A 24,174-nucleotide genomic window follows, 5' to 3' on the forward strand; every position below is an offset into this window, starting at 1 on the left:
TGTAATTGGATTGAGAATTGGCAAAGGACCGTATCCAGAGAGTTGTGGTCAATGATTCCTACTCTGAATGGTCCCTGCTTATAAGAGGTGTACCCCAGGGTTCAGTACTGGGACCACTATTATTCAACTTATTTATTAATGATATAGAGGATGGGATTAATAGCACTATTTCTATTTTTGCAGATGACACCAAGCTATGTAGTATTGTTCAGTCTATGGAAGATGTTTGTGAATTGTAAGCGAAGAGACTCTGTCACCACATTATAAGTGCCCTATCTCCTACATAAGGAGATGGGCGCTATAATGTAGGTGACAGCAGTGCTTTTTATTTAGCAAAACAATCTATTTTTACCAGTTTATGAGCGATTTTTTAGCTTTATGCTAATGAGTTTCTTAATGCCCAAGTGGGTGTGTTTTTACTTTAGACCAAGTGGGCATTGTACAGAGGTGTGTATGACGCCGACCAATCAGCGTCATACACTTCTCTCCATTCATTTACACTGCACTAGTGATATAGCTATATCGCTATCTGCAGCCTCATACACAAAGACTAACATTACTGCAGTATCCCGATAATGAATATACATTACCTCCAGCCAGGACGTCATGTGTATTCAGAATCCTGACACGTCTGAATCTTTTTCTGTGAGATTTCCAGCAAGGCAAACGTAATCTCGTTTTAAATGAGTTTACATCGTAATCTCGCAAGATTACGTTTGCCTTGCTGGAAATCTCACAGAAAAGATTCAGACATGTCAGGATTCTGAATACACATGACGTCCTGGCTGGAGGTAATGTATATTCATTATCAGGACACTGCAGTAATGTTAGTGTGTGTGTGTATGAGGCTGCAGATAGAGATATAGCTATATCGCTAGTGCAATGTAAATGAATGGATCGAAGGGTATGACGCTGATTGGTCACTGATTGGTCAGCATCATACACTCTGTACAACGCCCATTTGGTCTAAATTAAAAACACGCCCACTTGGGCATTAAGAAACTCATTAGCATAAAGCTAAAAATCACTCATAAAGTGGTAAAAATAGATTGTTTTTCTAAATACAAAGCACTGCTGTCACCTACATTACAGCGCCCATCTCCTTATGTAGGAGATAGGGCACTTATAATGTGGTGACAGAGCCTCTTTAAACAAACTAAGTGTTTGGGCATCCACTTGGCAAATGAAGTTTAATGTAGATAAATGTAAAGTTATGCACCTGGGTACAAACAACCTGCATGCATCATATGTCCTAGGGGGAGCTACACTGGGGGAGTCATTTGTTGAGAAGGATCTGGGTGTACTTGTAGATCATAAACTAAATAACAGCATGCAATGTCAAACAGCTGCTACAGAGGCCAGCAAGATATTGTCATGTATTAAAAGAGGCATGGGCTCGCGGGACAGGGATATAATATTACCACTTTACAAAGGATTAGTGAGGCCTCATAAAGAATATGCAGTTCAGTTCTGGGCTCCAGTTTATAGAAAGGATGCCCTGGAGTTGGAAAAAATACAAAGAAGAGCAACGAAGCTAATAAGGGGCATGGAAAATCTAAGTTATGAGGAAAGATTAAATAAATTAAACCTATTTAGCATTGAAAAAAGACGACTAAGGGGGGACATGATTAACTTATATAAATATATTAATGGCACATACAAAAAATATGGTGAAATCCTGTTTCATGTAAAACCCCCTCAAAAAACAAGGGGGAACTCCCTCCGTCTGGAGAATAAAAGGTTCAACCTGCAGAGACGACAAGCCTTCTTTACTGTGAGAACTGTGAATCTATTAAATAGCCTATCGCAGGAGCTGGTCACAGCAGGGACAGTAGATGGTTTTAAAGTTTAGATAGTCTTAGATAAAGTTTAGATAGGCTTAGATAATTTCCGAGAACAAAATTTTTTTAGATCCTATGTGTAGAAATTATTCCCTTCCCTTTTCCCATCCCTTGGTTGAACTTGATGGACATGTGTCTTTTTTCAACCTTACTAACTATGTAACTATGTAACTATTTAACTGATTTAGAATTTTTTTTGGTAGGGGACTTGAATAAGCGAACATTAAATTGCTCGTACAATACTCTTCAATAGTTATGTATTGCAGTATACTTTACTTTTACCGCTGACAGGGCTTAATAGTAGGACATAGATGACACACCTGGAACCTTCAAGAGGCCCCCAGGCTGCTATGACAACCATCAACACCCAACCATCCATACCACACGATCGGGGGCAATGGGATGACAGAGGGGGCCTTCCTCTTTCTAACCGCTTTCTAACCGATATTGACTCCAGTATCTAAGTGATTAAGCCGTCCTTTACAATGAAGTAACATACAGCCAACACCCTCTGGGTATGGGGCAGGCTCAGCCCGATCCATACTTCCCCTACCCGGCTATGATGTACGTACAGTTACGTCAAATATTGGGAAGGGGTTTCCCAGGTTTATGTAAACAAAACTTAAAATAGACCTGTCAGTTTTACTGACGCGTGAATACTTGTATCCCTTATAAAATAATAATGCTGGAGCACATTTTCTTAGAACTCTTTATAGTGTTGTTCCACTGTTAATCCTCCTGGAAATGTATGTATAAATTGACAACTGGATGTTATCATTTCACTTATCAATGATGTTCTTACACACTGTCACACTGTCCACTCTGTGCTGACAGGGTCATACTATGCGTCACGTTGGGTATGTGGACCCACTGGACCGTACCACCTTGACGGTATGGCAGCTGGCCAACAGGACACAGGTCACAGTCTATAGTTCGTGTAGTGTACCTGTGGTAGTTCAGGCAGTAGCAAGACAGGCTCGGCTGGGAGTAGGCAGCAGGCAGGGGCCAGGCGTGGTGTAGCAGGACAGGCGTGGTATACAGCACAGCACAACTTCAGCTTAACACGGCACTTGACCAGGATAGCACGGGATACAGGTTACAGGTAGCAGGAACGGGGAACACTGGGAACTGGAAAACACTTAGGAGACCATTTGCTTAGACAGACTAGGGTAACGACAACAAGGCTCAGGCAAGGCAGGAAGGGGCTGGACCCCTCTTATAGTCCAGGGCTCATGGGCTAATTCTGTACTTAATTTCATGTGCGCACGCTGGCCTTTTAAGAGCGGGCACGAGCGTGCGTGCGCACCCTACGGGACCCAGCCGGGAAAAGCAGAATTGAGCGCTGGCGTCTCCTGAGGAGGAGATGGGCACCAGTGCTCACAGTTCCATGGCTGCGGGCATCAGGAGGTGAGTGAGCCTGACGGCCCGCGGCCATGGGCATGACAGTACCCCCCCTCTTATGCCCCCTCCTCTTGGGGCCAGAACAAGAGAGAAACTTCTTCAGGAGGGTAGGGGCATTGACGTTCTCTTCTGGCTCCCAAGACCTCTCTTCGAGACCAAACCCCTTCCAATCCACCAAATAAAAGGTTCTTCCACCCACTCTCTTGGTGTTCAGGATCTCCTTAACCTCAAAAGTCTCTTATGAACTGCTGGGAGCTACTGTAGGAGTGGAAGTCTTGGAGTAGCGGTTCAAAATCACCGGCTTCACCAGGGAGACATGGAAGGAGTTGGGGATCTTGAGGATAGGAGGCAGCCGAAGCTTATACGAAACAGGGTTGATTTGTTGCAAAATCTCGAAGGGTCCATGGAACCTGGGAGCAAACTTGTATGATGGCACCCAGAGCCGGATATTCATAGACAGCCAGACCTTAGTGCCTGGAAGGAACTGGGGAGGCTCTCATCTTCTTGTGTCTGCCTTTCGCTTCATGCAGTCGACCACCACCAGAATAGAAGATCGAGTCTGCTGCCAGATCTGTAGAAAGTCCCTGAATGCAGAGTCAGCTGCAGGCACCTCAGACGTAGTGGAAACAGGAAGAGGTATTCGGGGGTGTTGGCCATAGACAAGGAAGAATGGATTCTTAGCGGTGGACTCACTAGTATGGTTGTTGTAGGAGAACTTAGCCCAAGGAAGCAGCTGCACCCAGTCATCATGCTGCCTGGAGATAAAGTGTCATAGATAGTTCTCCATAATCTGGTTTATTCTCTCGACTTGACCATTGGACTGGAGATGGTAGGCAGTGGAAAAGTCCAACTTCACACCGAGGAGTACGCAGATGGCTCTCCAGAACTTTGAGGTGAACTGAACCCCCCGATATGACACAATATGTAGAGGCAAGCCGTGCAGACGGAAGAAGTGTTGGACAAAGAGATCGGCCAGTCGGGAAGCGAATGGTAGGCCCGTCAGTGGAATGAAATGAGCCATCTTGGAGAATCGGTCCACCAGCACCCAGACCATACTGCAATCAGCAGAGAGAGGCAGGTCCGTGACAAAGTCCATAGCAATATATTGCCAGTGGGCATTGGGCACAGGCAGCGGCTGGAGCAGGCCCGCCGGTTTGGAGTGGGCAACTTTATTTGCTGCGCACACCGTGCAGGAGGAGACAAAGTCCGTAATGACTTTGGGCAGCGTGTGCCACCAGAGCTGACGAGCAATCAGGTCTCCGGTCTTACGGACACCCGCGTGACCTGCCAATTGAGAACGGTGTCCCCAGCGGAGGATTCTTCTTCTGTCAGCCAGACGCACAAAAGTCCTCCCCAGGGGAATGTCTCTAAGTTGCAGAGGGTTGACAGAGATGATGCAGGACGGGTTAATAATACTCTGTGGAGACTCCATAGTGTCCTCTGTCTGGAATGACCTGGACAAGGCATCGGCCCTCACATTCTTGTCGGCCGGACGGTAGTGGAGCTCGAACTGGAACCGGGCAAAGAACAGCGACCACCTGGCCTGATGGGGATTCAGTCGTTGGGCCGTCTGGAGATAAGTGAGGTTCTTGTGGTCCGTAAATATTAAGATAGGATGAACTGCGTCCTCTAATAGATGTCTCCACTCCTCCAGAGTCAATTTGATGGAGAGTAACTCCTGATCCCCAACAGAGTAGTTGCATTCTGCGGAAGAGGAGAGCTTAGAATAATAGCCACATACCATTGACTTGCCCTTGGAACCTCTCTGAAACAGGAGTGCACCAGCACTGACAGAGGAGGCGTCCACCTCCAACGAGAACTGTTGAGAAACATCTGGATGATGGAGGATAGAGGCTGACGTGAAGGCACTCTTTAGGCTATTAAATATGGCCTCTGTTTCTGGAGTCCACACCTTGGTGTTCATGCCTTTCTTGGTGAGGGTAGAGATAGGAGATGTCAATTAGGAGAAGTTCGGAATGAACTGTCTGTAGAAATTGGTGAATACCAGGAAGCGCTGTATAGCCCTCAAGCCTTGAGGGCGTGGCCATTCCATGATGGACTTTACCTTTTCAGGATCTATCTTGAGGCCTTGATTCAAGATAATGTAGCCCATGAAGGATAGAGCATCTTTCTCATACACGCACTTCTCCAACTTGGCGTACAGGCGATTCTCCCTTAACCGCAGCAAAACTTGACGGACATGTTTCCGATGAGTCATTGGATCTGGAGAAAAAATCAAGATGCCATGAAGATAGACCACAACACAAACATAGAGGAGGTCACGGAAGATGTCATTAGCGAACTCCTGGAAGACTGCGGGAGCTTTACACAGGCCGAAGGACATTACTAGATATTCTTAGTGTCCGTCACGGGTATTAAATGCAGTCTTCTATTCGTCACCCTTGGCGAATTCGGATTAGGTTGTAAGTCCCACGCAGGTCTAGCTTTGAAAAAATCTTGGCACCACGTATGCAATCAAACAGTTCAGAGATCAATGGCAACAGATACCTATTTTTTACCGTGATCTGGTTGAGACCCCGGTAGTCGATGCAAGGACGCAGAGAACCATCCTTTTTCTTGGCGAAGAAGAACGACTTCCGTATGAAGCCCCTCTCCAAGTTCTCCTTAACATAGGTGGACATGGACAGAGTCTCTGTCAAGGAGAGAGGATATACCCTACCACGAGGAAGGGATGCACCAGGAACTAGGTCGATAGGACAGTCATACGCCCGGTGTGGGGGCAGCTTCTCTGCCTCTTTCTTGCTGAAGACATCCTAAAATGCAGAATAAGGATCGTGCAATCCCGCCAAGGACCGAGGCAGAGGAGGCTGAGACGAAAAAATCTGTACCAGGCAACGGTTGAGACACTCGGGACCCCACTGGAGAACCTCTCCAGAATTCCAGTCCAGGACTGGGGCATGTAGTTGGAGCCAGGGCAGGCCCAGCAGCACAGGATTGGCGGCTTTAGCCAGGACAAAGAACTAGAGGAGCTCGGAGTGGAGGGCTCCCACTTGGAGCCTCAACGGTTTGGTCACAGCTATAATTGGGTCTGGCAGCGGTAGTCCATTAACAGATGCAACCATCAACGGCCTCTCCAGAGGGGTAGTGGGCAATTGGAGAAGATCCACCAGGTCTCTACGAATGAAATTAGCAGCGGAATCAGAGTCCAGATATGCAGAGACCCGATGCGTTTTCTCGCTGGACATTATGGTCACGGAATGGATAATTTAGATGAAAGACCTTCTTTACCCAAGGTTGTCTCTCCCCCCAACCCTAGGCTCTGGGGCTTTTGGGGACACAGATGCACAAGATGGCCTCCAAGGCCGCAATATAGACAGAGTCCCGAGGTGCGTCTGTGTTGTCTCTCCTGGGTAGGTAGCTTAAACTGGTCCGTCCTCACAGACTCCTTAGGAGGATCAGCATCAGAGGACAGCAGGGGTTGCTGCAAAGTAGGAACCGGACTAGGGAGTCCTCTCTCCCGACGAGCTTCTTGGAACCGTTCTTAGATCCTTATATCAATCCTGGCGGCCAGAAGGATGAGGTCATCCAGCGTAGAAAGTAGATCCTGGGCGGCAAGCTCGTCCTTAATCGTAGGAGATGGTCCCTGCCAGAATGTAGCCACCAGGACCTCATTGTTTCACAACAGTTCTCCCGCCAAGGTGCGGAAAAGGATGGCGTACTTGCCCACAGAGGTTTCTCCCTGGCGTAGGTTCAGCAAGGAGGCAGCTGCGGTCGAGACTCGTCCAGGCTCCTCAAACACCATGCGAAATGTCCATAGGAACGCCTAGAAGTCACGGGTCTCTGGTCCTTGTCTCTCCCAGATAGGGTTCGCCCATGCAAGGGCCCTGCCAGTGAGGAAAGAGACGATGAAAGAGACCCTTGCGCCATCAGACGAAAATGTCCTTGCATACAGGCTAAAGTGGATCTGGCACTGGTTCAAAAATCCACGGCAGGTCTTTGCGTCTCCATCATAGCGGTCAGGAAGTGGCAAAGAAAATCGGGGGTCCGCACTACCAGGATGTGTAGTAGGAGGATCAGTACTGCCGGGAGGTATAGTAGGAGGATCGGCAGCTTGCACCTCCAGCCGACGTTCAATAATGTTCAAGGTCTGGAGGAGTTGGTCCTGTTGAGACCGGAGGTCTATCATATACGCCCGCATCTCTTGTGACATCATCATGGTGTTGGATTGACCAGCGGGGTCCATGGCCTGAGCCTACTGTCACGTTGGGTACGTGGACCCACTGGACCATACCGCTTTGACGGTATGGCAGCTGGCCAACAGGACACAGGTCACAATCTATAGTTCGTATTGTGTACCTGTGGTATCTCAGACAGTAGCAAGACAGGCTCGGCTGGGACTAGGCAGCAGGCAGGCGCTGGGCGTGGTGTAGCAGGACAGGCGTGGTATACAGCACAGCACAACTTCAGCTCAACACGGCACTTGACCAGGATAGCACGGGATACAGGTTACAGGTAGCAGGAACGGGGAACACTGGGAACTGGAAAACACTTAGGAGACCATTTGCTTAGACAGACTAGGGTAACGACAACAAGGCTCAAGCAAGGCAGGAAGGGGCTGGACCCCTCTTATAGTCCAGGGCTCATGGGCTAATTCTGTACTTAATTTCAGGTGCGTGCACTGGCTCTTTGAGAGCGCGCACAAGCGTGCGTGCGCACCTTACGGGACCCGGTCGGGAGAAGCGGAAGTGAGTGCTGGCGTCTCCTGAGGAGGAGATGGGGACCAGTGCTCACAGTTCCATGGCTGCGGGCGTCAGGAGGTGAGTGAGCCTGACGGCCTGCGGCCATGGGCATGACATTATGTAGGGGAAAAAACTTATTTGAAAGGGAATTTTAACACCTATTTGTGAATTTATTTAGCCATTTTTAGGATGAATAACAGAGGAACGGCACAATGCAGAGTTCTAAGAAAAGCTGCTTCAGAAGTATTTTTATTGTAAATGCTAGTATTTACTAAAATAAACATGTCAGGAGGGACTTTTATGGATATGCCATAAAAGTCCTATAGGTAGAATTCAGGTTTTGAAGAGTGGATAGTAGGTGGTATTACTCGATAGCCTCATTTATTAATTGATGGCAAATTTAAAATGTACCAACAATTGCAGGATGATATTGCAGATAAGACACACCTATGACACTTAACGTAGACAAACTGATTTGCCCCTACATTCAGATGGTTTGCTTACTATATTGATATCTAGGGACAGGACCTCTGGTGTTATATTGTCTATTTACCAATTGCTTCTTATAAAACAGTTTGAAAAATACCCTGTGGTCAACTCTCGCAAGTGGGAGCGTGATGTCGGGCCCATTACTGAAGATCAATGGTCTAGTATTTTGGAAGCTGTTCCGAATATCTCTCTTAGTGACACTGGACGTTTGTCACAACTCTATATCACACATAGAGATTACAAGACGCCGAAATTCCTCTTTGATATAGGAATACGCATTCACTCTAAGGCCTTGTTCACACGGCGTGTATTCAAAGCTTTTCTGATGCGTTTTTCATGCCAAACAACGCGTCAAAAATGCACATCAATGGGAAAGCGCATTAAAGCAGCACAAATCTCTCTGCTGTTCTGAGATTTATTAGTCTCTGTTCACACTCGCATTACTTATTTTTTGCCAGACTGTTGTTTTTTGAGGGTAAACTAGTGAACTCTGATGCCATATTTTATCCAGTATAAAAAATGAAAACTTGTCAAACAGATTTTCTAAGTCAATAATGGGAGGGGTGGATCATAAGGGATGATAATGAACCATAATAGATTCGCCTCGGATGTGGTAAAAAAAAAGTAATAATGCCAATGTGAATAGAAGTTTAGAAACCATGCAAACGGCCGTAATACAGCACCGATAGATCTATGGTCCCATACTGTATTTCTTTGTGCATCTGATTTTAACATTGTGGTATAGTCCAACTTGTCCTTTTTACGGAGGTATTGTTTCTAGGGGAGAATTTGGTGCTTTACAGAGTCACCATACAGCATCACATTACTAATTCTACGGAGCCGTAATATAGCCATATCCATGAGGCTTGTTTAACCCAGAGACAATTCTCTAGACTGCATATTATGTAGGAAGCCTTCATATGTGAGAAGTATTTGGTCTGTACATGTTTTATTTCCCACATCAAACAGAGATCTTGAAAATGGTGAGAAATTAAAACCCAAAAAATTCAAAGGTATATAGTTTTTTGTTATACATATATTACATGATTTTCCTAGAACTTTAGGTAAACGTAAAAAAACTCTGATCTTTTACAATACACAACATACATTATTTTATGTTTTAATTCAGCTCTGCTACATCTCATGTATAAATAAAGATTAGTAATTCTATGGCAGCAGTGTCTGGAGGGGGTCTGAGACAGTTCTACTTTTCCAGCCATGATATTCATAAGCGCACTATTATAAGCACAATGACTTAATGTTTTAAATTATGATTTTAATGGTGAAAAATTATAATATCATTTTTTGCCTTAGTGAATGCAAATTAAACAAATGCCATTATGAGACTTTTGAGAAAGAAATACGATTGGACACCACCTTTAAGTGTATTTTTTTCTTTAGATAACATATACTATTTATTCTCTGGCTTCTATGTAATTTCCATTTAGAAAGACAATTTTGACTACAACGCTGCTTTATGAGATGTTTCAGCACTGCCCCCATGTGTCACTGTTTAGAGTGCATCAAGTTGATACTCGTTCATCTATTCAATTTTTTTAAATGCTTTACAGAAGACCACTGTAGAAGTCACCATTGTATATGTACTGCGCTGATTTTGGGGATCTGCTGCAGTAGGGGGCATTATTTGTTTGTGCTTATCCTTGGATGTGGGGTATCTGGCAAGTAACCTTTGTAAAGAATATGTTACATTAAAGGGTAACTAAAAGTTCAACAAACTTCTGACATGTCATAGTGAAATGTCAGAAGTTTTGATTGGTGGGGATCCGAGCACTGAGACCCCAACCAATCGCTAAACCGAAGCTGCAGAAGCGCTCGTGTGAGTGCTGAGCCGCTTCTTTTCTGTTCTGCTTTTTCCGTAAATCGATGTAGAAGTGTACGGGCTCAATAGAAAGTCTCAGTGCTCGGACCCCCACCAATCAAAACTTCTGACATATCACTGTGACATGTCAGAAGTTTGTTGAACATTTAGTTACCCTTTAAGAGTATATGTATTGGACGAATTTGCAGGTTAAAAAAATCTTACGCAGATTTTTTTGGGCGGATTTTTAGCTCTACGTGCTGATGATCAGCACTATTCAATAGAGCTAATCCACATGTGGAAATCCGCAGACAAGAAGGGAGATGTGACTTTTTTTTCCACAGCATGGACTTGAAATCTATGGCGGAAAATTCCACGCCATTTGAACAGCAACCCGGATATTCCATTAAAAATGATGGGAGGCGGTTTGTGGGCGGATATCAGTACTTATTGTTCCTCTTCTCCTCTGGCATAAGCTTTACCCCCTTTTCCCTGTAGAATGCACATGTACACTTGGTCGAGTATGAATGTTAATGACAAGGACGGGTATCTCACAGTTAGGTCCAGAATTATTTGGACAGTGACATAATCTTCATGATTTGGGCTCTGATGCCACCACATTGGATTTGAAATGAAACAACTGAGATGCAATTGAAGTGTAGACTTTGAGGTTTAATTCAAGAGGTTGAACAAAAATATCCTGTGAAACGTTTAGGAATTGCAACCATTTTTCTACACAGCCGCCTCATTTCAGGGGCTCAAAAGTAATTGGACAAATTAACATTACCATAAATAAAATGTGTTTTTTTAATACTTTGTAGAGAATCCTTTGCAGGCAATGACGGCCTGAAGTCTGGAACCCATGGACATCACCAAACGCTGGGTTTCCTCCTTTGTGATGCTTTGCCAGGCCTTTACTGCAGATGTATCAGTTGTTGTTTGTTTGTGGGTCTTTCTGCCTTAAGATTTTCCCTAAGCAAGTGAAATGCATGCTCGATCGGGTTGAGCAGGGCCGGCGTTAGGGGGGGGGCAAACCGGACAATTGCCCAGGGCCCCCATCCCTAAAGGGGCCCCCTCCTTAAGCACTGCTGTTCAGCTGCCCGTCTGTGAAAGCAAGCGGGCGGGTAGCTGGAAAGCAGTAACAGTCAGGTAGAGAGTCTTTACCATAGTATCAGCACGGAGGAGCACCGCCCCGCTAATATTTTTAGTGATAATACCGGCGATCCGTCAGAGCGACGCTCCTCCTGCTGATTCCATGTTAGAGACTCTTTACTTCTTTTCAGCCTACTCCGAGTCCCGTTATCTTGTGCTATGCGGGCGTGAGTCTGCTACGTGTGCGCTGCGGCGTGCTGTGCGCTGTCAGCGTCATGATGTTGTGTACACTGATCAGCGTCAGGACACAGTAACCGGGCGCCCAGTGGGTGAATAGCAGCCTGGAGTGAAGGAGGTACACAATTATATGTAGGCAGCAGCATACTGCCATAGAAAATCATCGCTAGGGTCTGATTTATTTATTTTAGCGTCTAAAGGTCTTCTTGGGTTTGATTCTGAGCAAGGAGGAGGTACATATATAATATGTGTGTATCATACACATATCATACACACATATTATATGAACCTCCTCATTGCTCAGAAACAAATCCCAGATTTAAGTCACTTACCATAGACCATAAAATAAAATAAAATAAATAAATCAGACCCTTGAGATAATATTCGATGGCAGTGTGCTGCATTCATACACTGTCTAAATACATGTTTTTACAATAATACCATGAAGCCAGACCATATAGTGATGCATATATACTCTTAAAGGCTTCGTTCACATCAGCGTCGAGTTCCGTTCATGGGTTACGTTAGACCTTTCCGTCGGAGGAACCCATGAACGGAAAGCCAAACGGAAACCATAGCTTCCATTTGCATTACCATTAATTTAAAGGGTAATTATTCCATTGCAAATGGTTTCCGTTTAGTAAGGTTTTTGTTTTTCGCTGAAAACTATAGCGTTATCTGCAACGGAAGCATTACCGTTAAAATCAATGGTAAGCTATGGTTTCCTTTTGACTTTCCGTTCATGGGTTCCTTTCACGGAAAGGTCTAACGGAACCCATGAACGGAACCTGACGCTGATGTGAACGAGGCCTAAGGCTATGCAAACCTTGGAAAGTAATTTTTTTTTTATTAAAAAGGTCAATCAGTGTGATTGGTGCTACTGTATAATTGTTTATTAAAAATAATTTTTACTTTTTGAGATACAACTGCTTTTTATTCTGTATACAGAGCAGCATAGTATTGTGCGCTAAGACCTGAATTCGTCAGGCCCGCGGGACTGACGGATTCAGCGTCAGAGGGTCCTGCGTGTCGATGTGATCAAGGAACCCATCAATCCCGCAGACCTGACGGTCAGGTCTTAGTGCATGATACATCTACTCTGTATGCAGGATACAAAGCAGCTGTATCTCAAAAAATAATTTATATTAAAACCTAATTATAAAGTTGCACAAAACACACTAATTGGCCTTTTAATAAAATAAATAAATTGCTTTCGAAGGTCTACATAACCTTTAAAGGGGTTGTGCGAGCACGGACAATTCATGACCTATCCACAGATTAGGTCATCAGTATATGATTGGTGGGGGTCCGACACCTGGAGCCTGCACTGATCAGCAGCTCTGACTGCCTCTGGGCACAGCAGATGGCTCCAGTCACAGAATAGCGGTCGAGCTGCAGTATTTAAGTGAAAAGGAGCAGATTGGCAGTTATGCAGCACGCCCGCTAATCCGTGTACTACAGAGCCATCTTCTTCCGGCTCCGAACTCTGCGTACAGTGCATAACATCTGGTGTCTGGCTGCAGCAGTTGTCTGGTCTGGGGTCTGAATGTTTTTTAAAAAAATTCTCTGTTATTGTGACATATATTATCTGTGGTCTGAATATATATTGCTGCAATACTATGCAGCCAGAGTAAAGTAATGAAAGAGAAGAGGTTTGTGTTCTGTAGACCAGTTAGTGTGACTGGGGATTCCGCTTCAGGAGTTTCCCCTGATGTCACTGTCCTTATATGGACAGAGACATCAAGGAGCGCTCCAGGAGCGGAATCCCCGGCCACACGGGGATTCCGCTCCTTCAGGGAGCTATAGTGGCGCTAGTAGATAGCAGAGCAGGGAGATACCTCCCTGCTTTGCTATAGTGCCGTCGCTACCGCTATAGCAGCCGCAGCGGCTGCTAGTGGCGCCACCGCCCCCATGCCCGGTGTTGCCGCTAGCAGCCACTGTGGCTGCTACAGCGGTAGTGACGGCCACTAAGTGTAGAAGCGCCGGGCGGAAAGGCGACTGCTGAGTCGCCGGGCCTGGGCGCTTCTGAGACAAGCAGGGTAAGGGAGCCAGCGCAGGTCGCATACCCCTAAGGCGGCCCTGGTTCCAAGCCTTCTCCATACTTTCTTCCACCCATCATTCTGGTACAGGTTGATTTTAGTTTCATCTGTCCAAAGAATGCTGTTCCAGAACTGGGCGGCTTCTTTAGATGTTTTTTGGCAAAGTGTAATCTGGCCTTTTTATTTTTGAGGCTGGTTAATGTTTTGCACCTTGTGGTGAACCCTCTGTATTTGCTCTCATGAAGTCTTCTCTTTATGGTAGACTTAGATACTGATACACCTACATCCAGGAGAGTGTTCTTCACTTGGGTAGAAGTTATGAAGGGGTTTTTCTTCAGCATGGAAAGGATTCTGCGATCATCCACCACTGTTGTCTTCCGCGGACTTCCAGACCTTTTGAAGTTCACAAGATCACTTGTGCACACTTTTTTTTAAGAGTGTACCAAACTCTTGATTCGACCACTCCTAACATTTGTGCTATCGCTCTGATGGATTTCTTCATTTTTTTCTTCAGCCTAACGATAGTCTGTTTCACTTGCATTGAGAGCTCCTTTGACCTTATGTTGTTGGTTCACAGCAACAGCTACCAAATGCAAAGTCCACACCTGGAATCAACTCCAGACTTTTTACCTGCTTAATTGATGATGGATTAACGAGGGAATAGCCCATGGAGCCCATTAAATAGCTTTTGAGATAATTGTCCAATTACCTTTGGTCCCTTGAAAAGAGACAGCTACATATTAAAGAGCTGTAATTCCTAAACCCTTCCTCAAATTAGGATGTGAATACCCTCAAATTAAAGCTGAGAGTCTGCATTTTAAGCCCATATTGATTATATAACTGTATATTCAATATGTTTTGGTAAACAGCTAAAATGACAAAACTTGTGTCACTGTCCAAATAATTCTGAACCTAACTGTAGGTGTTGGTCAAATTATTTCAACTTAGAGTTCCCATAAATTGCAATAGAAGGAGCAAATTAGGAAGGAAATAGCAGTAAAATAAGGTAACGTATTGTATCACTAGCGCACCGTGAGGCACATTTTTCAGGAATTTTTTTAATAAAAAGCTGGAAATATGCTTTAACAATAATTGTTTATACTTTGATATCTTTATTACAGTGACTGTTACAACCAATTCTCCTATAGAGGACAGTTGTTTGACAGATAATATCATAATGGAGAATCCATCCCAACCGATGCCTGCCACGATACCAGACTCCGATAGAATAAAGCAGGTAAGGAACCTATCATATTTGGCAGGTTCAATTTACCTGTAAAATCCCCAAACAAGTATATTTTGAAAACATTTTTGGAGCTGGATAATGCACAAAAGCTGATTTTCTTTTCTTTTATTTCTAGCCAGAAGAAAATGACTTTCATGTGACAACCATAAATGCTCTGTCAGGTAAAATAAATGAATTCTTGAAGTTTGCAGAGCTATTATTGAATAATAAATAAAGCAATAATAAATGTAAGTGCCAGTTCACGCAGAGTTTTTTGGCGCTCAATTTCAACCGCGTCAGAAAACGACCAAAGTCGGAGCTTTCCGTCGGAACGGAGCCCTGACTGACAAACGGAAACCATAGGTTTCCTTTTCCAGCACCATTGATTTCAACGTTGACGGATCCGGTGCCAATGGTTTCCGTTTTTCTCAGTTGTGCAAGGATTCCGTCAATCAATAGTGTAGTCGACTACGGTATTGACTCAGTCAAAACGACAGAACCCTTGCACAACTGACACAAACGGAAACCATTTGCACCGGATACGTCACCATTGAAATCAATGGTGCTAAAAACGGAAACCTATGGTTTCCGTTTGTGTCAGTCAGGGCTCCGTTCCGACGGAAAGCTCAGACGGAACCTCGGAATGAAGCCCAAGCGCAGATGTGAACGAAGCCTAAGAGCTCTGTTTTTTCTGTTAAAGAACTCCAAATCACTGTACCCATTAAGGGGGTTGTCTAGTTTAGAATATTGTTTTCATACATCCTATTAGGGAATTCTGAGTTAATAGAGGGGAGTCCTCTGTTCAGGATCCTCCTCTCTTGGCCGGAGTGGAGAGCGGTTACAAAAGTGTGTGTCTCACTCTGGAGGACCTGTCCTGTATTATACAGGTAACCGTCGGACACAAGCAGCGCCCAATAGACACCATTGAATTTCATTTGGTCCATCGGATTTCCGTCATGATGTCCATTTTTTCTACCATTTTTAACAGAATCTGTGAAGGAGGCTCCTAACAGAGCCTCCAACCCAGATGTGAACACCGCCTTACAGATTACAGCTAATCACTAGGGATCAATTAGACCTTAATTATATATATTTGTATGGGGTTTGTAAAAATCACATGCACATGCAACAGAAACAACTGCATAAGGGGAGATACAGACGGACGTTGCGTTTTTGCGCGCGCAAACAACGCTGCGTTTTGCGCGCGCAAAAAACATTTGATAGCTGCGTGTGTCATCCGTGTCTGATGCGCGGCTGCGTGATTTTCGCGCACCCATTGACTTCAATGGGTGCGTGATGCGCGAAATACGCAGAGTTATTGAACCTGTCGCGCTTTTTGCGCAGCAGACAAACGCTGCGCAAAAAGCACGGACTGTCTGTACTGCCCCATAGACTTGTATTGGTCCATGCGTGCCGCGTGAAAACCACGTGGCCCGCACGGACCGAATACACGCTCGTGTGAATCCCCCCTAAGGGTGTATGGAACAGATTTTTCAATCGCAAAAATTTCTGCAACAGATTTGCATTGTGTCAACTTACCCTTAGGGCAGATACAGACGGACGTTGCGTTTTTGCGCGCGCAAACAACGCGGCGTTTTGCACGCGCAAAAACCATTTCACAGCTGCGTGTGTCATCCGTGTATGATGCGCGGCTGCGTGATTTTCGCGCAGCCGCCATCATAGAGATGAGGCTAGTCGATGCCCGTCACTGTCCAAGGTGCTGAAAGAGCTAACTCTTTCAGCACCCTCGACAGTGAATGCCGAACACAATATCGAAAAACCTGTTGAAAAAAAAGAAAAAGTTCGTACTTACCGAGAACTTCCCGGCCGTTGCCTTGGTGACGCGTCCTTGGTGACGCGCCTCTCGACATCGGGCCCCACCTCCCTGGGTGACGCGCCAGTCCATGTGACCGCTGCAGCCTGTGCTTGGCCTGTGATTGGCTGGAGCTGTCACTTGGACTGAATTGTCATCCCGGGAGGTCAGACTGGAGGAAGAAGCCGGGAGTTATCGGTAAGTCAGAACTTCGTTTTTTTTTCTACAGGTTCATGTATATTGGGATCGGAAGTCACTGTCCATGGTGCTGAAACAGTTTAACTCTTTCAGCACCATGGACAGTGACTATCTCCTGACGTCGCGTACCGATAATTTTTTTGCCGGGTTCGGCCAAAACTAGTTTGGCCGAACCCGGTGAAGTTCGGTTCGCTAGTCCGGCTTCGCTCATCGCAAAGACACTCCGTTTGGATGTTCGGAAACAGAAAAGCATGTGGTGCTTTTCTGTTTACATTCATCCTTTTGACAGCTGGTGCGCTGTTTCAGTCGGTTCGCATGGAAGTGCTTCCATGCAACCTGCGTGGTTTTCACGCACCCATTGACTTCAATGGGTGCGTGATGCGCGAAATACGCAGAGTTATTGAACCTGTCGCGCTTTTTGCGCAGCAGACAAACGCTGCGCAAAAAGCACGGACTGTCTGTACTGCCCCATAGACTTGTATTGGTCCATGCGTGCCGCGTGAAAACCACGAGGCCCGCACGGACCGAATACACGCTCGTGTGAATCCCCCCTTAGGGTATGTTCACACGGCTTATTTTTGGATGTTTTTCGGGCCGTAAACGGCCGAAAAATCTTAAGCAGATTTTGAAAAACGGCCGCGTAAAAAAACGGCCTCGAAAAAGAAGTGCATGTCATTTCTTCAGCCGTTTTTTGAGCCGTTTTTCATTGACTCTAAAGAAAAACAGCTCCAAAAACGGCCATGAAAAACGTGAGTTGCTAAAAAAACGGCTGAAAATCAGGAGTTGTTTTCCCTTCAAAACAGCTCTGTATTTTTAGATGTTTTTGGTTAAGCGTGTGAACATACACTTAGTGATCGGGCACATTGCTCATGAAGTGAATACAACTCTGCAGCTGTGATTTAACTCTCTATCCCCATCCTGCAAGGATATCTATTATCATTGCAGGGCAGGAAAAGGAAGCTGAGCTCAACCAGCATTCACCTTTCTATCACAGGAACAATGCTGGAGCACCAAGTATGAATTTTGACCCCTACTGCTCTATACAACTAAGTATGCTGATATTAACTCATTTACTGATCTAGACCAACAGGGATGTTGGCAATGAACCCTTTAATGCCCTCGACAACTCGGAATGTTAATATATGCGAACCCTTTAATGCCCCCGACAACTCGGGGATGTTAATATGTGCGAAAATTGCTGCAAAAAAATGCGATATGATGGCATCGTGTGCATAGACCCTTAAACATTTCATTATTATAGAACACCAGGGTTATAACCAATAATTCTTATACACCCTAGGCCACCAGGGATATTACCATCACTCCTTCAACCCCATGGACCAACAAAAAGCCAATATTTTGTCTTGTCAGAGAGCCTAGAAATTCTAGGGGCTGCCGTTATTTATCTGGCTATTGTATAAAACTGTTTATCAGGACATTTTGTAGATCTGTATATCTGGATACTGAATTGCTAAACAGCAATATTTATCTGGTGCTGTTAATCCCCTGGCTTAGACGGCTGCCCTGCTGTCTAGCAACAAAGATTTATGCCTCGGAGACACAGATCATTTTTCACGGACCCGATTCACCCGCTAAAGTGAATGGGTCAGTGAAGACTATTGGGTGCCACTCAAGTGGCACAATGGTCGTGTGCATGAGGCGTAAAGAGGAAACCTTGTTCCAAATCCCTGCAACTACTCTTAGGGAAAAGCAATGGTGTTTTCTGCATACATGTTTATAATGGCAGTTTCAATTGTAGCTGTAGAAATCTGTATGTAGTAAGCGCTCCCCCTGGTGACTGAGGATTTATCATTGAGTTCAATGGTAGTTTTATAAATTAATCTTTTGTTTGCTGCCCTTAGTAGCTTCTATGATAAAGATATATTATGAAATTCATCACCACAGAATTGTTAACCTAAAAAGTAAATGATATTCAAAGGTGGGCGATCACTTGTGTGCCTAAATTAGGTAAACTGAATGAAATGCTTGGGGTCTCTAGGGAAAAAACTTACTTTGTAGAAAAAGGAAAAATGAAAGTAAGAGGGGGATTCAGTACATTGCCTGGTGCTATAGTTGTAGATGCAGTTTAAAATCCTTTGTAGGAACATGTCGCTTCGCTGTGTTAACCTACATTTTGCTGTGGTAACTTGCCCTATGTGGCACTCTTACTTAAAGACAACCTTTCACTACCCCAGACATGTGCAGCTGAGTGCACCATCTTATAGGCGCTACTGCACAGACCTTGGGGCACTTTGAATTAGCTGTGTAGTCTAAGCCGTTCTGGAGATATCGGTGCCGTTATAGTTGGTGCCTGATATGTAAATTAGGGAAGTTTCTGTACATGGACAAGCAGGGGGGCGTGATAGTGAGAGCTCTGACACTGTCCAATCATCTGCAGAGAGTGTCAGAGCGGCTTCTACTGTGTCATCTCTCTGTTGCGTGTGTGCGCACGCGCTCTCCTCCTCTCTCCTGCTACTGTCAGCAAGTGATGAGAAGACTGTGTGATCTCGCGAGAAAAGAGGAGAGCGCGTGCACGCACACACACAGCAGAGAGATCACACAGTAGAAGCCACTCTGACACTGTTCAATCAGCTTTGACTATCACACCCCCCTGCCTGTCCATGTCCAGAAATGTCCCTCTGACAGTACATGGGCTAATGTAAATATCAGGCGCAAATTATAATGGCACCGATATTTCCAGAACGGCTTAGACTACACAGCTAATTCAAAGTAGCCCAAGGTCTGTGCAGCAGCGCCTATAAGATGGTGCACTCAGCTGCCCAGGTCTGGGGTAGTTAAAGGTTCTCTTTAAAGGAAAACTTAGATTAAAAAAAAGTGTTTCCCATTATATTTTTCCACTCGTGAGTCCAGGCTGTCTGATCAATACTTTTTTCGAATGTGCTGTTTTGCAAATCATAAGCCTATGCTTAACAAGAAACACCGCAAGGAGTGGATGACACTGCTCTATCCCCATGCTCCTGTGGAGATCCAGCCATGTCACCTACATTACTAGTGCATTGGACAGTAACACCAATACTTCTACTCCAGATAGACGGGAAGGTAGAGTCTTTCACCAGAACTGGAGGTAGGTTTTGCCTCCCTGTCAGAGTTCCTTTTTAAATAAAATCCTGCATAGGTTGAACCTTTATAGACTCTTATTCCTTAGTTATTAGTTAACGTGTTGTAACAACATCAAGAGCTATCAAGTTAGACAGAATGAAGACCCAAGTTGTAGAACCAATACAGTTTGAAGAGTGTGTCCACCACCTACTAAAATCGTCAATCCAACTCTTTAAGGATTTGTATTTTAGAAGATGATAAATATGGTTGTGCGAGGGCAGATGGGTCAAGCCTTAGGAATTAATGAGTTGTATGAATAGCCCAGGTACCGCTATTCACTCTTGTTGTATTTCTCACAGATTTAACTAATTCTTACAAAGAAAACAGTGAAACCAACTTGCCACCAAAAATTAGTGACTTGCTGGATGATGAGGATCTGCTGTATACTCTGAAGATAAAATTGGATCCTTGTCACCCTACAGTGAAAAACTGGAGAAATTTTGCCAGCAAGTGGGGGATGAAATATGATGAATTATGTTTCCTGGAGCAGAGGCAGCAAAGTCCGACCATTGGTTTCTTGCTACAAAACAGTGAGAGGACTGTGGAGCAGCTGATCGACTTGTGTAAACTCTATAAAAGGGTTGATGTTCAGAAAGTTTTGATGAAATGGGTCAATGTGGATTGGCCAATGAGAGTCCATAAAACATACAGAAGTAGTGTGTGATAACAATGAGTCTGTGTGAACTGGGGATAACATCTCTAAATAATGATACTCATTTAGCATTGCAGAATGTCTAACTCATTCATGACTTGATTGTGGTTTCTGTTGGTCCGGGAAAGCTTTGGCAATGATATAGAAGTAGTTAAATCAGAAAGTAGATAAGAATAATCCAGTACAGAAAGGACCATTTTAAACCCTGTCCCTATTTTTCATATGGGCTGAGGTGGGACATTTTGCTAGACGACTTCAAAATAGGCTTATAGGCGCGCAGTTGTTACACTGGAAAAAAAGATGTCCTGTCATATTCTAACCCCATAAATGTATACATGAGATTTTATTTTCTTCAAAAGCCTGAGAGCATGCTTTCCATCACCAAGGGCTACTCTGAAAAAAAAGTAATTCACAACGATGCGGTCCATCGCAAGCCCTGTCTGACCTAGTCCCCAACCTGTAAACCAGAATGCCCTGCAAAGGTCAGGGACAAGTAATCTCCTCTCTCCAGAGCTTAAAAAGACCTGTCTGTGCTCTGGCATCTGCCTAGGTGAAACCGATGGCCACACGAACCTCATAGACGTCTAGGAGGGGCATTCATAAGGGCATCATACCCTAGAAAGTCTTTGTGACATACAAATCTTTAATGCGAATAAAAAAGTTAAGTCAATATATCTTTTTCTGTGTCATGACAGCCCGTACGTTTGACTGGAATTATAAAAATTCCCAGATGTTTACCTAAGCCAGAAGGTCCTGGCAAAAAGAGGTGAGTGCACTTGAAAGGCATATAGAGTAGATGTATGGCCTCTATATACATTATTAGCTGGCCACATGAACCTCTGTTGTGCCACAGGGAGCTGAGAATCATTTACATTGCTAGAGTTACTAATCTCTACTGAGCAATGGCGATGATCACCCTATATGTGTGTGGTCGGCTTGACCCTCCACTCTCAGAACAAAATTATAGATATGATGGGGTATATGGAGTGCTATCACCTGGTGCCCTCCAGTTGCCCCCCCCAATGCCGTGGATTTGCAGTTTTAGGGTGCCCTCTGTGTTGTTTCAAAATGGCCACAGTTCTTCTCAGACTGAGTCTAAGACACTCTTTTTGCTCATGGATTGCAAACTGCTCAGACTCATATTTTGGGAGAGCACAGAGGGATCCACGGCAATGGCGGATCCACGGCAGAGGGGCACAACTGGAGGGCATCAGATATTATTAGTCCATGTACACCATCATATTTAAAATGTTGTCCTGAGACCGGAGTGTCGCTATAATTATACATCTCAGAGGAAAAGCCATGAGGGATACTTGGTCATTTCCAAAGCATAAATCATCTAAAATATGGGCAGTTTTTATTGTAAAACTCCAATTAAAAGTGTACATATGAAAAATGAAAGGTGTAACATCTCAACTGCTTACATTTTTTATTTTAGATTATCCTTAAAGTATATGTCTCTACATCATTTTACAGTTTAGATATATAGAATTAATCAAATTAATCTATATAAAAAGTTGAGTAATTTTCTGAAGACTTTAGCGTTGATGCAGCTCTGTTCGTTCAATGGACTGTAACTCAGTTTAAGAGCAAGAAAACAATTTAAATATACAATGAAACCTCTTTGAGATGACCACCCAAAATTGTACGGTCTTCTAGAGAGGGTGAACTTCTCATAGAAGAGGATCAATATGCATAGTATATGATGGCACGGAAAATCTATGGGTGGTCTTCTCAAAGAGGGTTTCTTTTGGAGAGGCCTCACTGTATATACAAAGTTATTTCACTTTATTCCACTATGTATAAATTATATCTATATAGTAACTGTAAAATTATGTTTAGAGATGGACATATACTTTAATGTAAAAACAAGAATACATCTGTCATTTGATGTCACTGGATTTATATGCATCTTGTTTTAGCACTTATAAGTTACTTTTATAAAGCTTTTAATAACCCTGTGCATATTAATTTTGTAAGTATATTTTGGTGTAAAGTTTCAGTATTCTGAAAGCCCTTCAAAAATATGACCGGGAAAATACATTTCTTAAAGGGGCTTTCTGAGATTACAAAAAACTTTGTTTTTTTTTTGTCCCCCCCCCCCCCCTAGAAATAGTGTCTTTCCTTACCATAGGCTGTGTGAGATATTGCAGCTCAGCAAGACTGCAGGAACGGTCCAACATTACCCACAGTTTTACCAGTCGCTACATTTTAATTTACACCTTAAATTAAAAAAACGGGACACCTTGTATGGTAAGTGGGGAGTGGCCACAGCTTTATTTATTAACATAAATATATAAATAACAACAACCAACTGGCCTGAAGGCAATCGCTTCTGATCGTTCTGCTTCTCAAACTATGGCTATGCCAACCAACCGCTGCCAGGTAGCGTGCACCTAGGGTACTTGCGCTGGCTTTTTATGGCCAAAAGACACCAGGTGTAACATCTGCAAAAGACAGAAAGAAAAATCGAAACAAACACCAAATGAAAGCCGACGGCTGAGAATGACATCAACACTAGAAGAAAAATGACAACTTGAGGGAGGGAGGGCGGGTGCAACTCTCGATACAGCAGGAGGTAAGAGGGGATTCTGTCCCCGAGCACGGCTATTAATAGTCACATAACCCCGCCTCCTTAAACCTCTAACCCAATCCATGCTCCTGGCATTTTTTTCAGTTATTTTAATCATCCTCCTCCCTTCCTCCCTGCAGTCCCTGGCACCCTCCCTATGCGGTCTAGTGCCGTCAACATTCACTTGAATGGGGCTAAGCTTCAATACCAAGTTCAGCCCATGGACAGAAGTGGCACTGTTACTGGAAAAAAGAGACCCTTTTTTCTAATCTCAGACAACCCCTTTAAAGTCATTTTGATATTTAAAATGTTTTTAAAACAAATATATTTCTACTGATAGATTCCCAATAATACTGGTGATAAATATCTGACACAAATGTTTAAATCAGTTTTCCCATAAACACACATAACTATGATTGGATTATTTTTATGTTGACTTCTGATTTGCGGACACTAAAAGTAGATGTGGCCTACCAAAAAGTGGGCATGGGTGTGGCCTACCAAAAATGTGAATATGGGTGGGTTTAGATGAGTCTTGGTCTGATTTGGGTGGATTATGGGTACATCATTGAACAGTAAATTTTAACTTTTTTTTACATAATCAATCCAATAACTTCATGTAAGTAAGGTTAAATGACTATTCTTTTCACGTAACTGCATTGCTTGGGTTATGTTTTTTTTTTTTTTAATGAAATATTTTGTTTAATCCATGTATTGTGCACTTATGTAAATTTTTTCTGGGGAAAATAAACATTTAAAAATGTTTTGAATTACATAGAATCAGAAAGCAGTCTTAGTACAAACTCACAAATATATCACATCCTATATTTAAACTAAAGCTGACCAATAAAACACTACATATCCACATAAGGGGGTTGTCCACCGTGGGAAAACCCTTGTTCAGATTTTGAATCCTAGTAGACATGCTCATGAATTAGCTCTATCTGCTCGGATTCCCTATGATCAGTTTTTGTGG

The 24,174-nt window shown here is 43.9% G+C and overlaps 1 protein-coding gene across 2 annotated transcripts in view; it reads left to right on the plus strand.

Moving 5' to 3' along the window:
- EDARADD (EDAR associated via death domain) overlaps positions 1–23,861 on the plus strand; it is a 106,140-nt gene extending 82,279 nt beyond the window's left edge. For both annotated transcript variants that reach the window (XM_075864424.1, XM_075864425.1), the window contains 3 exons: positions 14,740–14,855; positions 14,980–15,025; positions 20,274–23,861. In XM_075864424.1, coding sequence (XP_075720539.1) covers positions 14,740–14,855; positions 14,980–15,025; positions 20,274–20,638 — 527 coding nt within the window. In that variant the 3' untranslated portion in view covers positions 20,639–23,861. The remainder of the gene's footprint in view (positions 1–14,739; positions 14,856–14,979; positions 15,026–20,273) is intronic.
- Positions 23,862–24,174: the final 313 nt, after the last annotated feature.

Source organism: Rhinoderma darwinii, chromosome 4, assembly GCF_050947455.1.
Source record: "Rhinoderma darwinii isolate aRhiDar2 chromosome 4, aRhiDar2.hap1, whole genome shotgun sequence".
NCBI lineage: Eukaryota > Metazoa > Chordata > Amphibia > Anura > Rhinodermatidae > Rhinoderma > Rhinoderma darwinii.